The following is a 21399-nucleotide window of genomic DNA, read 5'->3' on the forward strand; positions in this document are numbered from 1 at the left end:
AATAAGCTCTTGCAAGTCATCCCAACCTTTGCAAAATACGAGTTAATATCATCTCATTGACTGGAAGAGGCTGAGGATGGAGATGGGAGTCATGGTATGGAGGCTGGATGCTGGGTGTTCTCTGAGCTTCACAAGAGCTGAAAAGCCAGCTGTGAGAGATTCCTGGCTTGGTTCAAAACCGTGTGCTTTTACAGCAAATGTACGAGTTAATATCCTTACTCATCAATCCGGCCCATCCTAAGCTACCACCTGGTCCATAAAGACAAAAGGCGTAACAAATTTAACAGAAAAAATTGACAAAAAAAAAAAAAAAAAGAAAAAAAAAAAAAAGGCAACTTTTTATATAATTAAAAAGCAACTATATTATGTTATATTGTATTATTATTTATTCTATTCTATTCTTACAGTATTTATACTATATATAGTATATATACACTATATATATTAAAATATATATAAATATAAAATATGTATATAAAAAGCAACTACATATATGTTTTTTCTTTCCCAAAGAAATTATATATAGCAAGTGGCTAACTAACAACAGTATCTTCCTGTGTCCCCTGAGGGACACTACAGGAGATCAGGGAAATTATGACAAAATCAATTATAAGCGATCCTATCTTAGGACTGCCATCATTCCTTCTTAGATTTTATTCAACATGATTGTGCTAGTAGTCCTTCCATTGAAAAATTTAAATGAAAAACAGGCATAAGCATCAATTTTGTATTTGAAGCCACTATACGTGGGATTATCCACTGGGACTGATCACAGAATTACACAGCACAGAGTAATAAGCAAGAAAAAGAAGAAAGTAAACCAGAGAAGAATGATACTTGCTTTCAGTAATCAGCCCCCGAATATTTAGAAGCTGATGGGCATCCAGAGAATGTAGAAGGAGTGATTTCTCTCCTTTACACAGCTGCTAGTGCTACAGAGAAAACATTGTTGTTTAGTATTTCATACCTTATACATAAAGTGTGTCTAATGGTTCTGATTTTATGCATAAAAAAATGAAAACTTCATGCAGCTGCTTCTCAATTACGCATCTGGTTATTGTTCTGCAGCTGCAAAACTACCTTGAAGAACCATAAAATACAGTGTGACAAGAGTGGAATAAATACCAGCAGTCATCTTGTACCCTCCTTGTAAAACTTTGCATTTTTTACCACCTGATAAAATTCCTGAATCATAACTATAACTTCTGTCGCCTTCTTCTCTTATGAACAAAAATCCAGTAGTGTACTTAACACAAGTGAAACCTGCAAGTGCCCACACTCTGTGGCACACGTCATGTTCTGAATTCAGCACCCCGTTTCCAGAGTATTTTTGACTTTGTGTTTTACTTTCATGCAGCTATTTTGGAAATTTGATCAGAAATCCAACACAGAGAACAATAAATCAGCTCAACATTACTGTCAAACATCTGAAATGAGATTTTGATTTGTTAGCCCCCAAACCATTACTCATATTACTATAAATCTATTGAATATGAAGACATTTGGTGACAAAGAATGGTTATAAAATATCCAACTAATGTAAGCAGTCTCAAGCTTGCATTTACTGACTCACACTCAGCACGTAATTCTCTAATGAAGGGAACAGATAAGAAAAACAAAACAATTTGTTTTTCATAACAATGCACTTCAAATTAACTAGTTCTGTAATTCCTCTGGAGACAGAGGGTCCATAGAATTTCCATACCTAAAATATTTTTAAAAAGCCACAATTTTTAAGTTAACTTGAAACAGAAAGGTTCAACTCGAAACAAAACAATACCCAGCAGTGAGCTCTGACAAAATCTATTATTAACTTTCTTCGAAAAAGAATAAAACTCAAACTCCCAGTTAGAGGAGCTGGAAGTTTTCTCTACCCTTTTCTTTTTTGGCACGCAGGATGCAACACATGCAGCTGTTACCAACAAATGCACATGTGGCTCCACAGAAAACACCGAGGTGCCAAGGCTTTATGTGGAAAAACATCACTGAGCCGCAGAGGTGGGATGAGACAAGCAGGACAGCAAAGCAGAGAGCTCTTGCAGGGGGTAGGATGCAAGGATGCTGCACTGCTTAAATACTGCTGCAGATAAAAGTTTGCCACTTCTCAAGTTCCTCAGCATGAGACACAGAGGGAGGAGGGAAGCAAAAGGGGAGGGAGCAGCAGCAGGATTACAAGATTCAAACCAAACCAACCCACACACACAGAGGAGAAAGCAGCACAGCTTTAGGGCTCCTGTCCAGGGGAAAAGTCCTGTAGCACCAGCAGCCACTGAGTGTGAAATCCTGAAAAGAAATCCTAATTCCACCTTGACTGTGCCTTGTGCAGTTCAGCTTCCAAGGCAGATTAAGCTAAAACCTCAAAAAGCAAGGTGTGAGAAAATGAGGTGAAGTCCACAGAAAGAACTGCTCTGCATAGGTGTTTCACCCCTGGTTTATTCTGTAGCTGTATCACAGCAAATTCCCCAGGACTTTCTAACAAACTCCCTACTATAGCACATTTGGTGAAGAAAACCCTGGAACAACTTTCCCATCTCCTCTGATTTTCCATGACTGATCTTTCTCACCCAGCAGATGAGGTAAATAAACTGGGTCACTGACATATTGATTACCAAGCCTCCTACGAAGGATTACTTTAACTGCAGCAAACAACATGTTGCCTTCATAATTTTTACCCTACTTTAATATTTTCATCATTTTCAGACACAAGTGAGAACCTTAAAGTTGTTTGTACAACCATGATATTTGGGGATTTTTTCCAAAACAATCAAATCACTGCCACATGGACAAATGTAGGAAAAACCCCTAATATTTGCAATATTATTTGATAATATTTAAATATCATTTAAACCATGGTTAGCCATCAGTATTTGTCTTCTGATCACACACAGAAACATTACTTTCTGTGACTGCCAAGTCAAGCAAATGTGGGTCTGAGCAAAGCACTGCAGCAAGCAAAAAACCAGTATGCACAGAAATGGCTTTTAGCAGTACACAACTGCTAAATATGCGCTCTAACTACGCTAAATAGGGTAACAACTGACTGTTCAGCACAAAAAAAAAAAAAAAAAAAAAAAAAAAAAAAAAAAAAAAAAAGAAAAAAGGAAGAGGATTTTCTCAATCAGAGCTCATAAGGTGGGAGAAGGGCTGAGAAGAAATGAGCAAGTGGGCACAGAGAGGAGAGGGCTACAAGAAAAAACACAGAACTGAACAAGGGACAGAAAGAGAGTAAAACCACAGGCATTAACAAATTTTGTGGAGCTTTGAATTGATGCATTCAAGGGATGCCTATGAAGACTGCAAATAATGGAGTATTAACAGGTATTTTCTATCACTGAAAAGTGGCTGGAAAATGTAGATTCACTCTAATCTTCGATTTCATCCCTCTGACAAGGCAAAATCCATTAAGTGGAACAGAGAAATACTCATGCTCAGTAACACTGAATGTGGTCCAAAGGCAGCTCATCCACCACCAGTTTTCTATTAAATTTAAAAGATTGTTTTCTAAATACTTACCCATCTGAGAATAGCATCATATTAGTCAATAACTTACAGCATTATTTTGCCTGAAAGAACAGTTTCAGAAAGCTATAATTTAAGTCTAAGGAACTTTAATAAAAGCTGTCAGAGAAAATAAGAGGACTTGTGGGAGAGCTGTTCCTCACCAGCGAGCAAGTTCTCTGTGTACAGCTCCCTGGAATGCTACTGCAGCAACACAGGATTTTTTTCAGCATATGCAGAAAAGGATAACCTGAGTGGCTTTAAAAAATAACTAGTTATAGCCATTGAGGGTTTTTGAGAAATAACTCATGATGCACAGGTGAAAAATTATTACTTCACAGTGAAGCAGGGAATGGAAAGAAATAGGAAATCACAGAAATGCTGAAAAGCAATCCTGCTACCTATCCTGATGGACAGAAACAGAGAGGAAATTAAATCATGCAACCAACCCGATGATGACAGTAAAAAACATCAGCTAAGTAGCCAAGTTTCTCAAATAAAACTTTATATAGAGGGCCACTCTGTACAGGATACTCATAGAAAAGCTCTTCCTGGTATAACAAAAAAGGACCTGAATTCACATTTCAAATATCCCCAGAAACATCCAGTTCAAGGATGTTTTTAATTTTCCCCAACATAAAAGCTTATATTAAATGCAGACAGCATTATCACCAACAAATTCTTCATGATCTACACAAAAAGGACACCATCAACCTAAAGGTCAATTTTTGATCCCTTCTGAATGTAAATTGCTTTCAAGTGGTTTTCACAACTAGTACTAGAGAGGGGAATTTTCAGACAAGGGATCTAAAACAGCACCTAAAAATGCAATCTTCCTTTTAAATTAAAAAGCCATGAGAAGAAAAAAAACTTCAGGAGCTGATAGGAAGGAGACTGGCACTCACATGACCAAGAACTCTTTCAATATTCTAAATGGTGAATAATAGGTGACAGGTAAATGACCTCATGAAAAGATGCTTCAATAAACCTTTTCTGTTCTTTATAAAATACATGTTTACCTCTCCAGCCTGATATAAAAAGCATGCCTTCAGTCCAAAGCCGAATTTTATGAGTTCCCTCATGCATAAGCAATAGAAACAGGACATGCAGAGGCTATATTTTGTTTTATTTTGTTTTATTTTTTTATTTTATTTTGAAGAGTGAATAAAAACCTTGCACTCAATTGAACCGCATTTCTCTGTGATAGAGTGCGAACACTGCACCTGACTGATTCCTAAATGTAATGAAACACTCTAAGCGGCTATTGCTTTTGTTAAAATTCAGAAAGGGAAACGCGTGCCAAGTTGCCGGCATCGATTCAGGACTGCCAGCAGTGCCAGCCACCTCTAAGCTCTCTGCTGATTCAAAGAGCCAAAATGACAGTGCACAGCAACCCCCTCCAGCATAATTACAACCCCTCTCAGCCCTGCCCACCTCCTAGTTCCAAATGATGGGTCCCTGAATAACTTCTGCATCAGGCAGAGCACAAAGAGGCAGAGCACGGGACTCAAGGGCTTCTGCTGGAGGAGCCCAGAGCAAATGATGGCCCTGGAATGATGCACAGAGCAGGCAGTGGCAACGCACACACAGCACATACATAAGGATTATTTCCTTATATATGTGCTACAGCGCAAGGAAAAGAAACAGCAAGTAAGGAAATGCCTCCTCTGGCTAAACAAGCCCAAAATTAAGTGAGAATTAGATGAGAACACTTGTGAGTTAATACAAAAACAGCCACATGAGCTTCTACTCCAGACAAAAATTTGGCTCCCAAGCATTATTTTTTTTTTCCTATTAAATAGTTGCACTGAAGCTGTAAGAACTTGTTTACAAATTAAGTTTCTTCGGAGAGCAGATCAAGCAACAGCACACTGTGCAGCAGAACAGGACAGCATCTTTCTTTCCTCTCTTGAAAACCAAGGAACTTTAACACAAATCAGAACACTATTCTGACTGAATTTCTTGGCACTCTGTAAATATTGCCTTCTCTATAGAAGTTACACCTGAAAATTGCTTAGAACATGGAAGGCAATTAATTCCTTGGGGCTTAATTCTGTATTCTTTATTGTGTACAACTTCTTTTGAAGTCAATATTGGTGATGTCATGTTAATTTTCCTTACATCTGCCATTCTTATCTTAGAAAGGAAAATAAATCAGTCCTTTAGTTCCATTAAAAGTTCTTTGTAGGCTGCCTTTTGTGCAGTTGGTAAGTTTTGAAAGTATCTGAGGAAATTAACATTCAGCATACATATTAATAAAAATAGAGAGAAACAGGGGAAATGCGCAAAGTGTAACAAAACTGCTGATACTGGATAAAGGCAAACTCCTTCAAGAAGACATGCATTAACACCTTCCTGACAAGTGAAGACAGTAGAAAAAATCATCTAATCTCATCTCTTTCCATTGCATCAACAGGAAATCCAACAATAGCAGAACTGGTGAGCACAGGCCCTGCAGCAGTAAAGACAGCTCTGTCAGGCACAAAATAGTTGGTGAAATTGTGAAATTAAACTGTGAACTCCAGACTTTTTGCAGACATCCATCCATGACAGAAATTCCTGTCCCCTTATCTGTACCCCTTTATCACACACACAGACCCATATGAGTGATGTAATGCTGAAAGACTAAAAAGGAAAATTCTCATTTCTCCTGTATTCTTCAGGGCTATAGAAATAATTTCAGAAGAAAAATACTGAACCTTTGACTTTCAAGTTTTGAGAACTTTATCCTGTTTTCACCTTTAAAATACGTTGACAAGCACCTTTTCTTGTTTGAAGAAGCCAAAGTGAAGGACAGCTGCAATGTGGCAGACAGCACCTGAAACATCAGATTTTTGAGCAGGACTTGGCAGGGGAGGTTGGCCTCTCCCCATTATTTTACTGCAGAATGCCTGTCTATCAACAACATCCCCAAATTGCCTTCACTGGTTATTTTATTTCATAATATTTCATGCCTCCTGTAGGCTGAAGTTTCCCGTTTTCCCGTCTTTTTACTTTGTGTGGTTGCATATTCAGTTGCAAATTGTGCAGATAAACCTGAGTGACAGAGACAATATTATTCTGAGGGGTCATAAAAAACATAAACTCAGCAAAATCTTGGAACAACAATGACCACAGTAGCAAAACTGATGTTCTGGATTCTTGGTTTTCAAAGTGCATGTTAGATGTACAAGGACAGCACACCACCAGAATGATAACAAGGATGTTTTTAATTATTAAGTGGATCAATGGAGTGTCAGTCATTCCAACATGAAATAGATTCCACACCATAAACCACAATTCTTTCATGCTCAGTAGTGCACCAGGGCTGAATGCAACTACATCAAATGAAGAAAGGTACCACTAATTTCCACTTCGTGAAGCGCTATCAAGCCCACACAATTAAAATACAATTTACCTGATAAAGTTGCATGAGCAAATGGGTTTTTTTTTTTGGTTCTGGATTTTACTTTTGCTTATTTAAACACATTTTGTTTGTTTTTAACAGATGGATATTTCTGTGGTTTGCAAAGCAAGCAAGCTACAGAAGTTATTAAAAATAAACTTAGCATCATAAAACAGAGGAGGTTCACTGCCTTTAATGGAGTAATTTTTACCTTCAAATAGTCATGGAGATCAAGAATAGCAATAGTTATTGGACAGGCCAATCCATTTATGAGTTCAGTCACGAAAAGCAGAGTTTAAATGCTGTAAGACTGGTGATAAACCTGCCACAGCTTCAGTTAGCATTCCTTGATTTTCTCAGACATCCAGACATGAGGAAACATTCCAATTTCATGTGCTTTGCTTTATGTCCAACTTTTCCAGTTTGTATTGCTGAATGACCATAACGCTTGCATTTAATTTTTTGTTTCAGATATATTTTCAAATATACTGATTGCCATAAGAAGGTTTTGATCACTGAAAAATGTATCACCTCAATGAAGTTCTGGAGATTGAACAAGCCATTATGCTAATGCTACTCAGCTACTCGAGCTCTGATGAGATCTTGGATATGAGTAAGTTGTGTTAATTTACCTTCCAGAGTGCAAAATTGAAATGCATTTAACTAAGTGGCCTGTGCATTATGTAAAGCATCAACCAAAAAACCTTGCTGTTACTCCACAATTAGACCACAATAATGTCTGACCTCTGGCATTTTGATGTCTGATGTATTAACAAAAGCTAAATGAAAAGAGGAGACCTGTACAACTTTAAAAAGTAGAAAAAAATACTTCAGTTAGAACAGATTGACAAAGTACTTCAGCCCTTTCTTTTTGAGAGAAAAGCTATTACATAAATTTCTTTCTGACCCCCATTATCATCTTTTGTTCACCACACCAGAATGAGGTTGTCAGAGAAACAAAATAAAGCTCCAGAAGCAGGGTCTTCTCTTTGAGCAACTGTCAGATTCTTTTGTGATGGTAACTCAACTCACCTTTTCTATTTCTTCATTTGGACACACACATGAACAAATATCTAAACATTTTTTAAAATGGAGAGGCCACAACCTTTTCCTTCCTTTGCTTTTTAATTGAGTATTTTTTGTTTGAAAACAGCTTTTTACGCAAGTCCATTTGTCGCATATCCTTATATTCTATCAAGTATACAAAAAAAAAAAAAATTCCTCAGCAACTATTCATGACATTCTGAAATATTATAATGCTAATTAAAGAATTCACATTGCATGCTGCATACAAAACATTCAAGAAATAAAGTTCTAGGTATTGCCACTATAAACTTGTTCTTATATAAAATCAAGCATGCATTTATAGTCTGGATGAAATATCAAAGCTTTTCAGTAAGCGTGAATTGAAAGACTGTTTAGGCTTATTAGAAAACAATTTATTTTCCAGATTGCTACCCAGTGAACAAGAGTCCCCCCATTATCAGTCAACTTACTCAGTCTCTGAGCAGCCTCCAGGGCATCATTTGCAGAATCAGCTACAAAGAATCTCTGAACTGTAACCCCATGGTCTGCCATTATTTTTTTGCTTTGGTACTCCTGCAAGTTGAGCCATCGTCTGGGGGTTAATTGAACAGCCTACAAAAAACAAGAGGGGAAAATAACATAGTGCTCATTAAGAACAGTTCACGAGACAGCCCACTGAGCTCTTCCACCTTATGGCTGTCTCAAACCAGCAGTTAAATAACACCCAGAGAAAAGGTAAAACACATACTGATTTACCTAAGTGCTTTTTCTTAACATTTGTGCATCCCAAGTACTCTGAAAGCCACAGATATTTTTTAAAAGCTCCACAAGGCTCACTTGGCCAGACAAAATGTCTTGCATTTAGTATCAAGGCAAATTTGGCTTGAACTCTGAAGTCTATTTTTGCTTCCATGTTATCATCTGCTATAAAAATAGTAACAGACTTACATTAAAACAAATTCAGTTTCATGTTAAATATCCTTATTATCCAACATTTCATCTAACCCCTCCCTATAAAATTACTTCCAGTGATTCTGTGTGTTTGTTGAAGCATATTTGAGAAGAAAAAACAACTGGAATTAGCATTGGAATTAGCACTATTCTGCAAGAAACTATGCACTAACACACGTATTTTCAGTGGTCTGCTATCTCTGCTTTGCTCATTGTGCTTCTTCTCGGATTTTTGTCCCGAGATTCAGGTGGTTTTAGAGTCTTTCTGCCTTCTGCAAAGCCCTGAGCCAGACGCAAGAAAGAGACGGAGTCTTCAGGTTCTGATTTTTCAAGGTTGCACGCTTTGTTTATTGTTTCTTATCTTACAATTCTCTCAGTGCCCAACTGAGGTCTGTGCAGCTGTTCGGGCATCTGACGACTCCCCCCACACTGGGCTGTCTCTGTCTTTTATACTAATTGTTACGTGTTCTTTATTTATAATTATTTGCCAATACCTATCACTTATACTAAACAGGTCATCTCTACTTTGACCCAATCTCCTGAAAGTACTTTGTGCCTCCGTCACTGCAGAAAATTGAGTGAATGAAGAAGAAAGAAGAAGCAAAAGACAACGCCTAAAATCTTCCATCTTGCTCCCATCCACTTCTATACTAAAAACCCAAACCCACTGTTTTTCACCCTGTGATAAGCTAAACTACTATCTTTCACACTCTTGTAACCTGCAATCCATCCCGGAGTGCAAGAAGCCTCTCCCATGGACTGGGATCAAAGCCAGTGTCTTCCTGGGCTCTGTGCCAGGGTCCGAGACCCCTCTGCCCAGGTCTCTGACCTTCCAGGTCAACCAAAGGAACGCCCTGGACTCCAACAGCTTCCAAGCAGGTTTTGCTGAGGACAGCAGCACAGCCACATCAGCCATGCCAGGCCAGCAACAGCTGGAGAACAATTCCCTCCCCATTCCCAGCGTGCCAGTTCAGATGCCCTTTTGGGAATACAAACAAATCAACACCCCGCGGGTACAAAGACACAGCAACCTTACACACACAAAAACACTTTTGCTTGTCCTGGCAGGAAATGTGGAGACTCTACAGAAGTCACGGGATCTTTACTGAATGGTTTGAAGAAAGGACACATTTCTCCACACTGGAAAAATCGCTCCGCACAAAAGCAATAATTAAGGAGCTGGAGCTGACTCCTGGCAATGGTATAATCCCATTTTGAGGCAGCCAAAGATGCTTTTCCCACATGGAGAGACAAACTGCTGTCCCCCTGGCAGCCAGCCACAATCAGTTCTTGGTCTCTCCTGAAGTAAGGAACACAGCATGCAAGCCAGTGCTATGTATTTAGAAATGTTGGGCAAAGAGGATTATTTACTATATCAATACTTTCATCTCTAACAGCTTGATAAAAAAATTATTAATCTAATGCAACTTTATACTGAAAACAAAAACCCTCCATGCTAAAGTCTTTCAATAACACACCCTCTCACAATACTCAAGGTTTACAGGCTGAGTTGTCTCAAAAGCAAACTCCCATCTGTTCTATTCTCTTTGAAACACAGCACAAAAGACTGATGCATAAAGAAAAGACAAACCCATCTTTCACAGTATATAACTGCATGTTTTCTGTAAAAGTGACTCCCACTGAACTTAAACAGTTACAAATAGGTCAGGATGACATTTTAAACCCTTTTATGCATAGCCTGATTAACATATTTCAGAGGAACAAAATGGCATTGTCAGTTTGCTCTATGGCCATCTCTAATTCTACACATCATACAGACACCTCATATGATTTATATTCCTCCATTCTATTCACAGGAAAAATGTTATTACAGTTATGCAAAACTTCAAATGTAGGGTCAAAATTTAAAGTCTCTTTCATAATTGTTGACATTTAATTTGTTTTCCTGTTATAAATTCTCTTCTAGGCTCTAACAATTACCACTTCAGGATCATTTCCACAATGGAATTAACACTAGGGACCAGGAGGAACCCTTTTGGTTTATCAAAAAATTTCTACGGGTCAGTAATAGAGCTAATAAAATTTTAGTCACTGGTTTTATAATTTAAGACCAAGTCTTCAAAACAGCTTTTATTCATAACTTAGAACAATACATCAGTTTCACATGTAGGTATTATTAAGCTGATCTAAATCAAATAAATAAGAAGGAAAATACTCCAAAAATTTCTTTCTGGGGAAGACTTTTGTGGCTGTTGCTTGATGGGAACTGCAGTGACCTCTGCTCCCAAACACCCTCTCAGCACCCCACAGGTGTTTTTGGGATGCAACACCTTTCCAACTCAAAAATATAACTCAAAATGTCCCACAGAGATATTCCACTGATGAGATGCTAAAAATTCTATTGCATATGCATAAAGTGCAGATATACATAAGCATAGGGATACACGTTCTCTTATAAAAATTGGACAATTAATATTAAGATATTATGACAATATTTCTTTCCTAAATTATGAATCAGACCAGTCTGAGGAACACAGAAAGGAAATAAGAGAAAAATTCCTTTGAGAAGTGTCAAAGCAGTCCTAAGGGACTGCTAAGAGAGACCATCTTACTGAGTGCCAACTGAGGACTTCCAATCAAGTCTTTGCACAAAAGACAAACTGCTGCTTGTGAACAAACCGCTTGATAAAATTAATAAGTATCTGAAGTCTGTACCAGAAGCTCTGAAGAGTGAGGAACATGAAAAACTTGCTTTAAAGCCCTTGCAGGATACACACCATATGTCACGAGGACAGCAGGAAGACTAAAGCAGTTACAAGAGATGAAATAAAGCACAAGCTTTGAACCTGTAAAGGTGATGGCTCTTTCAAGACCATCTTGAAAAATCAAAACAGCTGTGGACATGCATTTTAGGGTGAAGACAAAAAAAAGTGACCACCAAATCTCAGAAACATGATGCTGCTTTGAACCAATTTCCAGTCCAAGATGCTTTGGGTGCAATCAATTGGAATTTATACAAGAATCTTGAATTCCTACCTTCCAAATACATTTCAACCAAGCATTCTCAAAAATTTCAGATGGGCTTCAAATGGCCTAAATTCTTGGGCATCATAAACTTTTATGCATTCTACAGATAAATGCACACATGGGACTGACAGTAAGAGCGTGAATGCACAAAGGCACAGCCTCAGAACTCGAGGGAAGAGCCTAAAAAGGATGGAGAGAAAGCTGTTTCCCACAGACAGTCTTCTAGAGGCAGCCATAATCCAACCCTACCCCCTGAAAGTCATTAGGAGACTCTAATCCAGCAGAGAACACAACTTTGCCATCACATGTCTTTGTTTTACTAATTTTCCTGTTTTACAGCTGTTTCATTGCTTGCAGAGCATTAAACAGCACTGTCAGATTTGCCAATTCAGGTCCAGCTCTCAACGAAGACAGACTAAAGAATTACATGGTAAAACAGCATTAGAAAAATAATCTCAATCTGAAAGAGAGAATGGGGGGAGCAACTTAAAGAGAACCTAAAACACTGGAAAGCAGAGCCTAGATTTTAGTAACTTCTGTTCATTATTGATTCTCATCACCTTCTAGTCCCAGCTTATCCGTACTTGAATATTTTTACCTCCTCTCCCCACACATCAGTCAGAAAAAAATATCAGAAAACACCAGAGATGTCTCAAATCTTTCCATGAAGCTCAGCTGACACCCAGTATGTTCCAGAAGCTCAAGATGCACCTGTGTTTCATCTGTGTCTTTACTGCAAGGCTGGAGTAGATCCTGTCCCACCAGCCTGTGGAGAAGAGACTGGAAATTGTGTGTGGATTTTAGTAAACCCCCACTCCCCGTGTCACACCTCATCTTTCGTCTTCATAAGATGACAGACAAAGAACAAGAAAATTTTCCACTGGTGGCATTTTTCTGTTATCCTTTCGTAGGGGAACCTTGTGTTGTGTATTGATGTACACCCTGAAGATGCAGAGGGGCTCTGATTCGAGATTCAGATCTGCCTGGTAAATCAAAAGGTGTTGTTTATTTTTAAACCACAAATGAGGTTTAATAATAAATCAGTTTGTAAAGCTATGAAAGCATTACTAGCAGCACACAGAAAATAAAATGTTGTTATTTAAAATAATAAAGCTTTAAAGAGGAATTAAATTCATCCTAGTAAGATATTTCTTGAGATTAAATTTCTAATGTAAGTGCTTATCAAAGAGATTAATATGGCTCTTTTACAACTGATAACATTTCCTGAGAGGCTGACAACAACATCAAAAATCACAAAACTCAAGTAAGTGGAACAAAAGGCCTCAACTGAGCAGTAACATGAAGTGAGATGAAGGGAGAATTATTTAATCAAGTACAAATTTCAAACCCTATTTTCTCCTGCTAGAAATTATTTGGCTAGAATTATTTAGCAATTTCCAAAAGCACAAAGTATTGGTTGGGCTTTACCTCTAACTTCCCTTCCCTTCTCCAATCTCCAAGATTGTTGTTACCAGACAGAATCACACTAATGTAGACCAAAAGTATAAAGAGTAAGAAGGATTTAGAAAACTGCTGTTACTAGGAATTGCGTATTTTGTTCTGAACAAGTTTTGTGTTCAAAGTTCCTTCTTTATATAAGCAGAGACCATATTTGGTCCCACATCATGATTAAATGAGTAGCACACACATGAAGAAATCAAGTATTTCTTTTTGATCATCTTAACAAGGTCAGGTTTTGCAGAATTGTATCTGTGGTTTATTGACTACTACCAGAGAAAAAATTGATTCTTCATATAACCTGCATAACCTCTTATTTACCACCTTTTTTTTTTTTTTTTTTTTTTAATAAAATGCTAAAGGCTCTGTACAAACAACATATTTGTGGAGCAGTTGCATTATTCTTCCACTATTCAATTTTCCAATTCTTTAGATATCACATGACAGGAAAAAAATATATTATTTAAATAACAAGGGCTAAGAAACTAGCAACTTAGTTAAACTGGAGTGGAACTACAAGTACATTTTCTAGCAGAAATTTGCTTCCATATTAAAAAAACAACCAAACCAAACCAAAAACCAACCAACCAAAAACTGCCGAAAAACAAAAAGAAAACAAAACCACAAAAATAACAACAAAAAACCCCCAAAGAAATAACAACCCAAAAAACAAACAAACAAAAACCCTCCAAACCCCCCCCCCCCCACCACCACATTTCGAAAATACTGCAACAGAGGCATCATTGTTATATATGCAGCATTAACTGCATAAAACATCTTTCGGATGACCCAAGAGGTATCTTTTGAGTGCTTGCTTTTGGAAAAAGAAAACACACACACATAAAACCAGAAGAAACTGTCTTAACACATTCATCAAGTAGTCTGCAAGTTGCATGTTAACTATTTTATAAGGTGAAAACTTTGCTCGAAAAGACATGTTTCATATAAGCACAAAACACGGGCAGCATCAATAAACCCAAACTCCATCAGATTATATCACTGATTATTTCTTACCTGAACCTATATGCTCAGGATAAGGTTTTCTCATTCTTTGGCCTCCCTGGTAACACATCCAAGGTTGACTTTTTAAAATTGAATAAATAGAATAGAAAGAATCACTTAAGTCTGTTCTGTAACAAGTATATGAAGAAGCTGTCAAAAAGAATAACTGAAAGGTCAAGTCTGACAAACAACTGAAGATTTAAGTTATATCCTCTATTAAAACTGAGGCCTCTCGGTCTTAAAAATATCAAATTTTAAAAAATGTAGTGCCATTTCATGCCTAATTCCTCATGGAACTACCTTGGTTAACCATCCACAACTAAGTATTTCACCTTATAAAATCCAGCATTCATGTGTAGACCACTTCCCTAAAAAAAGCTCTAAGCATAAAAACTTATTTTCTCTTGGTAAGACTCTACTTTTGTAAAATGCCAAAGGATTCTAGCTTGGGGAAGAGAATCCAGTGTTAATCAACTATTAAAGAAAACAAAACCACCACTAAGCAAATTTCTAGGATAATTGAACGTCCCTTGACACACCTATGTAATTTGAGCAGCTCTACTGTTTTCATTAGCATAGCTTAATGCATTTTATTGCATGCCTGTTCAAAGGAAGACACACTTTAACATCCAACATTCCCTTTTCATTCCCAGTATTAGTATCAGAAAACAAAGATGGACTTCTCAAAAGCACCTGGCAGAAAAGCTGGTCAAATAAATGCCCACTTCTTTCTTCCCCCTCTGTTGGTTCCACTGAAGCCAAGTAGCTATAACTGCTCATAAATCCTGTGCCAGTATGAAACAATTCTAGCAACAGAAATTAGCTCTGCATGAATGCAAATTCTATGTCAAATATATAAAGTATCAGGTTTTATAAACTTGGACTTTATTGTAATGGTTGTATTGGAATTAAGTCGACTGGGAAGAAAAAATGTGGTGTTTTTGAGGAGGCGGGGAGATATATTCTGTATCTGAAATTAAATGATGTATTTAGTGCATGTGATCAAAAAGAAATGTCTGTCACCAAAAAAATCTATTTGCTTAGCCAACACATTCCACAGCATTCCAGTTTATTCAGTTTGTGCACTCTGACCTGTAATACAATTCCAAGCACATATGAAGGAAAGCAGATACACAAAGATGATAGTAATGAAAGAGCAGACCATTCATCAATATGAGGCATAAACCTTTATTATATTTATTGACATACAGTCTCTGTAATTGACAAAGATGTAGACGTTTCTCTCAAAAAGAAACCATCAGAAATAAACTAAACTGAATAGCCTCATATAAACCACTTCAGGTAGAGACACATTTTATTGGGTCATGTACTTAAAATATACCACACAGGCCACTGAAAACAAACGAAAGCACTTATTTCAGTTTGCTGGCAGTGCCCACAAAATGAGTAAGTTAACTCGAGAAGAAAACAAAAATTTAGCAAAACGGCACCACACTAAACAGAAGTTTATCACAAATATAAGTCATGAAAAGCAAAAATATACTCTGTAGCAAAGCAATTTTTTCAAGCACAAAACAAAATGGAAAGAGTTGTGGTAAGGCTGATGGGCTCTAAGCTGTCCCATGGAGCCACACCACACATTCCCTTCTCTCCATGGATGGCCAACGCTGCAAACCTGGGGCACTTTATGGAAAACAGGACAGAAAACGTCCTTCCCAAATAATCTCCTGTTGGCTGCCACAAACCAGCAATTTTAATCTTCCAAAGCAGCAGCCAGCATCCAGGTCATCCCATTCAAAAGCCATAGAGGAAACTGTCTTGCATCAACATCCCAAATTGGCCACTTTAGCTGGGATGCCATATGGCAGCCAGGTCCCTCTGGTACCAGCAGAGTCCAGCAGCCTCATCCAACACCGAGCATTATCATCAAAGTCTCAATCGAGACCTCTGTGATATATTTATGAGGAATGAAATTGATTCTCTGAGCTAGTTTAGAAAGAAGCCTTGAATATTTCCCTGACAAAACCAGTGTCCATACTTTTGTTCACAGCAGTCAGGAATTGCTGATTTCTTAGTCTGCATAAAAGCACCATAAGCAGACCAGGCCTTAAACAAGAGCATTTGGTTTTAAAATCTACAGGTACATCTTTTAACATTCCATTACTTATTCCTACAAATGGGAATTCATTTTAACTGACTTAAAACCAACACACAAACTCTAGCTAACAGCTGTAGGGCTTTTAGTTCCATATTTATTCCTGAAAATATAGCACAAAAAATAGCTTGAGCAGTAAAATACACAGAAAAAACCCAAAAAACTATCACATTTCCCAGTTTTCTAAAGGCTAAGGCATTTTGATCAATAAACTGCAGGGGCAATTTACTGTTTTATACCAATGAACCATATACTCACTTTTCAGAACAAGTGAGATGTGTCCATGCAATAAAGGTTTATGAAACCTAACTTCAAATAAAATAAAAAACATATGTGAAGTATGGCCCTACATTTTTGTTTAGTAAATCTAGGTTGCCTGTACTGGTGGATAATTCCTACTATTCCTAACATCTATGACTCTTTGAAACAAAATGCTTGTGTTAAATAACTAAATGGTTCTCTTCATATACTCAAAAAATACAGAAAAAAGAAATGGGGGCTTTTTTATAAAAGCTCACTGTCACTGTAATGATTAGGATTACTATTGCTAAATTGTTTAAAAAAATTGGACTCAAACAGTTGAGGGGGTGGCCACGAGCTTGGAAAGCATAAATTTTAAGTATTCCAAGTTTACAAACTTCAGAGGAGTGAAACAGGCCACCACCTCTGCTCAGAATGCAATCAAAACAAGTGCTTAGTTAAATTTTCCCCTGAATACTTCCCACAGTTCAAGGAAAAGCTGATTTCTCTTGCCACACATTGCAAGATTCCTTTTAAGAGGAGCCACTGCAAAGCAGAGAGAGGAATCACAGTGCAACACAGCAGGAAAAACAAGATGGTGACAAACATGAAAGAAACAAAGGGAAGAGCTTTGTTAAACTCGTAACATGTCAATTTTAGAGAAGGAAGCTATTTTAATGGAAAAACTAGAGAAGGTATATTTAGGGATCTCATCCTGTTTAGTTAAGAGAAACTACTTTTCTCCCATCACCAGGCAGCTGTGATTATTCTACCACAACCTAATAAATCACAGATACCAAGCACAGATTACCTACCTGTAGGTAACAAAGCACACTAAACTAATTGATGCCAGTTGACATCACTCATCTGAGGCAGTCACCAATTACTGACAGAACAATAATTTGTTTGTTTAATGAATATGCTAATTTACTGAACTCTCATTAGACAGATACATAGGCAATACTGATGAGTTCCATAAGACATTATAAAGTATGGCTGAATTATTTCAAAACAAATTAAAGCAGAAAATACTGTACACTTTTTAATGGAATGATAAAAGCCTGGTAGTGAGTGAATCCCCTGGGTGAACTCTGAAAAAGGAACAAGTTCTCAGAAGCGCATAGACCTCAACACCTACTGCTACTGATGCCTTGTTGGGACTACCTAAAAACTAGAGGCTAGACAGAATTAAGAGAATAAATAGCTATTGTATTTATTGAAGGGTCTTCAGGTACATTTAGGGCACATGAAGTCCCCCCCGGGCTAGACCTGAAAATGGATGATTGGTCATGGGTTTTTATACTTTTATAAGTTTGGTCCATTTGCATATTGGGGTTAATCTTCCAATTATAGCTTCAGGTAATGAAGTCATTTACCTCAAGTTCGCTCCCGCCAACTCACTTTTGTTTACATTTCTCGGGGTCTGAGACAGTGAGGTGTCTTTGATTCCCATGCCTAGAGAGGAACTGTTTTCCATTTCTAGAGGAATGGGAGAGCAGCAGCTAACACTGTATATGGAGTTTAGAGTTATACCCTAAAGAACTGCAGGATTACAGAAATGTGAAAAATAGAAAAGCTAAACCCCTAAGGCATCACTACACCTGGGAATTCACCCCAAGGGATTTGGATGCTCCTGGACACAGGTGAGGGACAGTGCCCACCTGGTGTGCAATGCCAGAGCTCTACAAACCCCTGCACAGGCACGCGTGAACCAGGACAGAAACTGTCCAGGGGATGCTCTGAGCCCCAGGACTGAGGGATTCCCAGCAGGGATACTGGAGAACTTTGCATTTCCCACACAACCACCTGCAGTACTTCTGTTACTAATAAATCCTATGCAAAAGCTGGCTCATCTGCAGATTTTGTGCAATGCAACATGGCCCTGGAAACAAAAGCAGTAATTAAATTTTCAATTCGTAGCTCGTTTTGCTTGTGTTGGGGCTGCATCTAGTTTCTCTTTTTCTCTCTAAATAATTTTAAGTTCCCAAATTAAGAAGGAAATAGAAATTGGTTTTTCACTCAAGAAAGGAATCACTAGAAGCAGTATCTGTCAATTTGTAATCATTTATTCATACACAATTTAAATGAGAAACAATATTAAGTTCTCTTTTGAATTTCAGTTTTACCAAAGGAGTTTCATTCCAATAATACCACAGAAATGAACAGAAATTTCTATCAAACAAACACCTATAAAATATCCTCTATGTGATACAGCCAAATAAGCCACATTTCTGCTTTTTAAGAAGAAAATAGAGTCAAACACAAGGGACAGCAGCAGGGAGCACTTTTAGGCAGAGTAGGAAGGTTTGACATTTTTTGTAATACAGGACAGTTCAAAGTAGCAAGATCCTGCAGAAAACAATTATAAAAAGAACAGTTTCATCCTCAACCTGAACAGCCTACCCAGAATGTTAAAATTAACCTGGGAAAGTGAATGATTTAACTAAAGAAATAAGCCTACTGGATTTGACCCCAAAGTCAAGTCATGAATCAAACTCCCTCACTCTCCCCCAATCCGCTCACTGAAGTGGGAGAAACCTCCCAAAACTCATTCACTAGCTGAATATTCCAAGATAATTGAATCTAAAAATATGTGCCTCTATTAATTTTTTTTCACATTAAAATTAAAATTCCACCATTACTGGGGGGGTGTGGGGGTGTTAAACATTCCATTCACTATCCAGTGACTCAAAATTAACTCATTAATAAATATATTAAATATTGATGAGGATTTACCTCTTCTACCTTTAAAACAATGTTCCCTTCCACTAAAAGATGTATTAAAATGCAATGACATATCAATCAATATTTATTAGGAAACATATAATGATACTTCAACATTCCTCGTTATTTTTGACTCAGTGCTTCCTTTCCTCTCTCAATGGTGGAATCCCTCGCTGGTAAAGAGGAACATGAGGAGTGTGTCCATAATTTCTGAAGTGGCTGGATGCTGGTAAGGCTTTCTTTGCTTTGTTTCATTAAAGCCCACCATCTAAATCTTTCCACAGTGGCTCCAACAGAAAACAGTACAATTTTCAATTTTGCTGTGCTTTAACAAATTTCACGGAAACAGAAGAGGATTTCAGAAGGCAGCACTCATCTCTTTCACAATTCTGAAATTTAGATTAGAAAACCATATAGATTGGATTAAAAAACCAGAACAGTATCTATTCATGAACCTTTCCCTTTCAACAAAACCATAGCAATAGGCACATAAACCCCATAAAGTTTTAGAAACATCTCAGTTATGTCTTGTATGTTTCACAGTATTGTAGATGAAATGGTAAGGACAGTAAATGTACTCAGGGTGGAAGTGGGACTGAAAATCCTGACTGCATTAACAAAATGAATGTAATGACTTCCTTACCAGTTCTCCTGAACGTTCCTGCTCGCTGTCTACTGCAAGAAACCCTTTTATTCAAGGGTTCCTGAATGCCTGCCCTACCATGATCTTTTGACTTGATCCTGTACTCCTCCTTGTCCTTCCATAATCAGTCTGATTGCAAACTGATTGATCCCAAGCTTTACCTCTGCCCACTCCTGGACATGATGGAGCGTGGTGCGATGTTCTTCCACTGCACGGCTCAGTCAGGTCATTAGCTGCAGAAAACACAAATGAAACTACACAATTCTCTCCCAATATGTACAAACTCAGCTTTCTGATTTATCCTTCTGCAAGGAAGCAGACACAAGAATGAACTTGCAGCGAGTCCTTCACTCATTGCAGATCTGAAGTCTCCAGTAATGATTACACTTTACAGACTCATTTACAGCTTGCTTACACTCAGGGATTTTGACAGCTATTCTGTAAATACATTCTCCTACGTACTAAGCTCCATTGTAAACTTCCAGGAACATGCAGATTTGAGTTTCTTCTGTCATTCTTGTTCTCCTTATCTCACAAAACCAGAATATAAGCTCACATCCTCGTGCTCTACAAGGCAGATCCTAGCAGCCACCACCTGAACGATACTTCTAGGTGTCTGCATGTATGGGTTTGTGAGGACTACAGTCCTCAAAAGTAAAAGAGGAGAGGGTGGGAAGAGTGTCCTCTTCAACAGTAAGACCCTGACCTCTCTTCTCCATTTCCCACACCTTGTTCAGCAGCTGTTTCAGTCAGGCTGCTACAGACTGACCTCCTAATAAAGCAGGACATCACCAAATCCCTGACTGCATCCTACTGCCCACTCAGGGGAGTATTCAGGACTCTCTTTATATGTGATCAGTAAAATAAAATGTCTGCAAATTAAGTGACAGCACACTTGTGACCCTGAGAAATTCTGGGATGAATTTTGGTTAGTGTGGACAGGCTACCTGAGCAGGGCGGAGCACACCCCAACCCATGAACCTTCATCTGAACAGCGAACCATCAGCAGCTTCCAAAAACCTTGAATGGCAGGTTCTTTATTCTGTGGGATAACGTGAAAACTGTCTGGTTCAAACAACATGCAGAAGGTCACATCACAAACAGGATGTCACAAAACAAAGCTGGCTGCCCAAACACCCAGATGCCAGTCCACTCAAAGGGCCAAACGATGTCCCCCCGCCCTCGCTGCAGAAATTGCTGACAAAATATTTTTCCTAGCATTTTTAAACCAAGTTTCAGCCTAGTAAAAAAAGTATTAAAATTCCTTATTGTACATCCACATGTGTCGGAAGAGCAAAAGTATCTACAGAAGTTTTACACCTCTGGAATAGATTTTCAGAGCCTTTGCTTGGGTAAAGGAAGAACATG

At 38.0% G+C, this 21399-nt stretch overlaps 1 protein-coding gene across 1 annotated transcript in view; it reads right to left on the minus strand.

Moving 5' to 3' along the window:
- The window catches only part of SUCLG2 (succinate-CoA ligase GDP-forming subunit beta), a 115103-nt gene that overhangs the window by 85174 nt on the left and 8530 nt on the right, over positions 1 to 21399 (minus strand). The window contains exon 2 of the mRNA XM_040076414.1: positions 8380 to 8521. Coding sequence (XP_039932348.1) covers positions 8380 to 8521 — 142 coding nt within the window. The remainder of the gene's footprint in view (positions 1 to 8379; positions 8522 to 21399) is intronic.

The sequence above is a fragment of the Hirundo rustica genome, chromosome 12 (assembly GCF_015227805.2).
Source record: "Hirundo rustica isolate bHirRus1 chromosome 12, bHirRus1.pri.v3, whole genome shotgun sequence".
NCBI classification, from domain to species: Eukaryota; Metazoa; Chordata; class Aves; order Passeriformes; family Hirundinidae; genus Hirundo; species Hirundo rustica.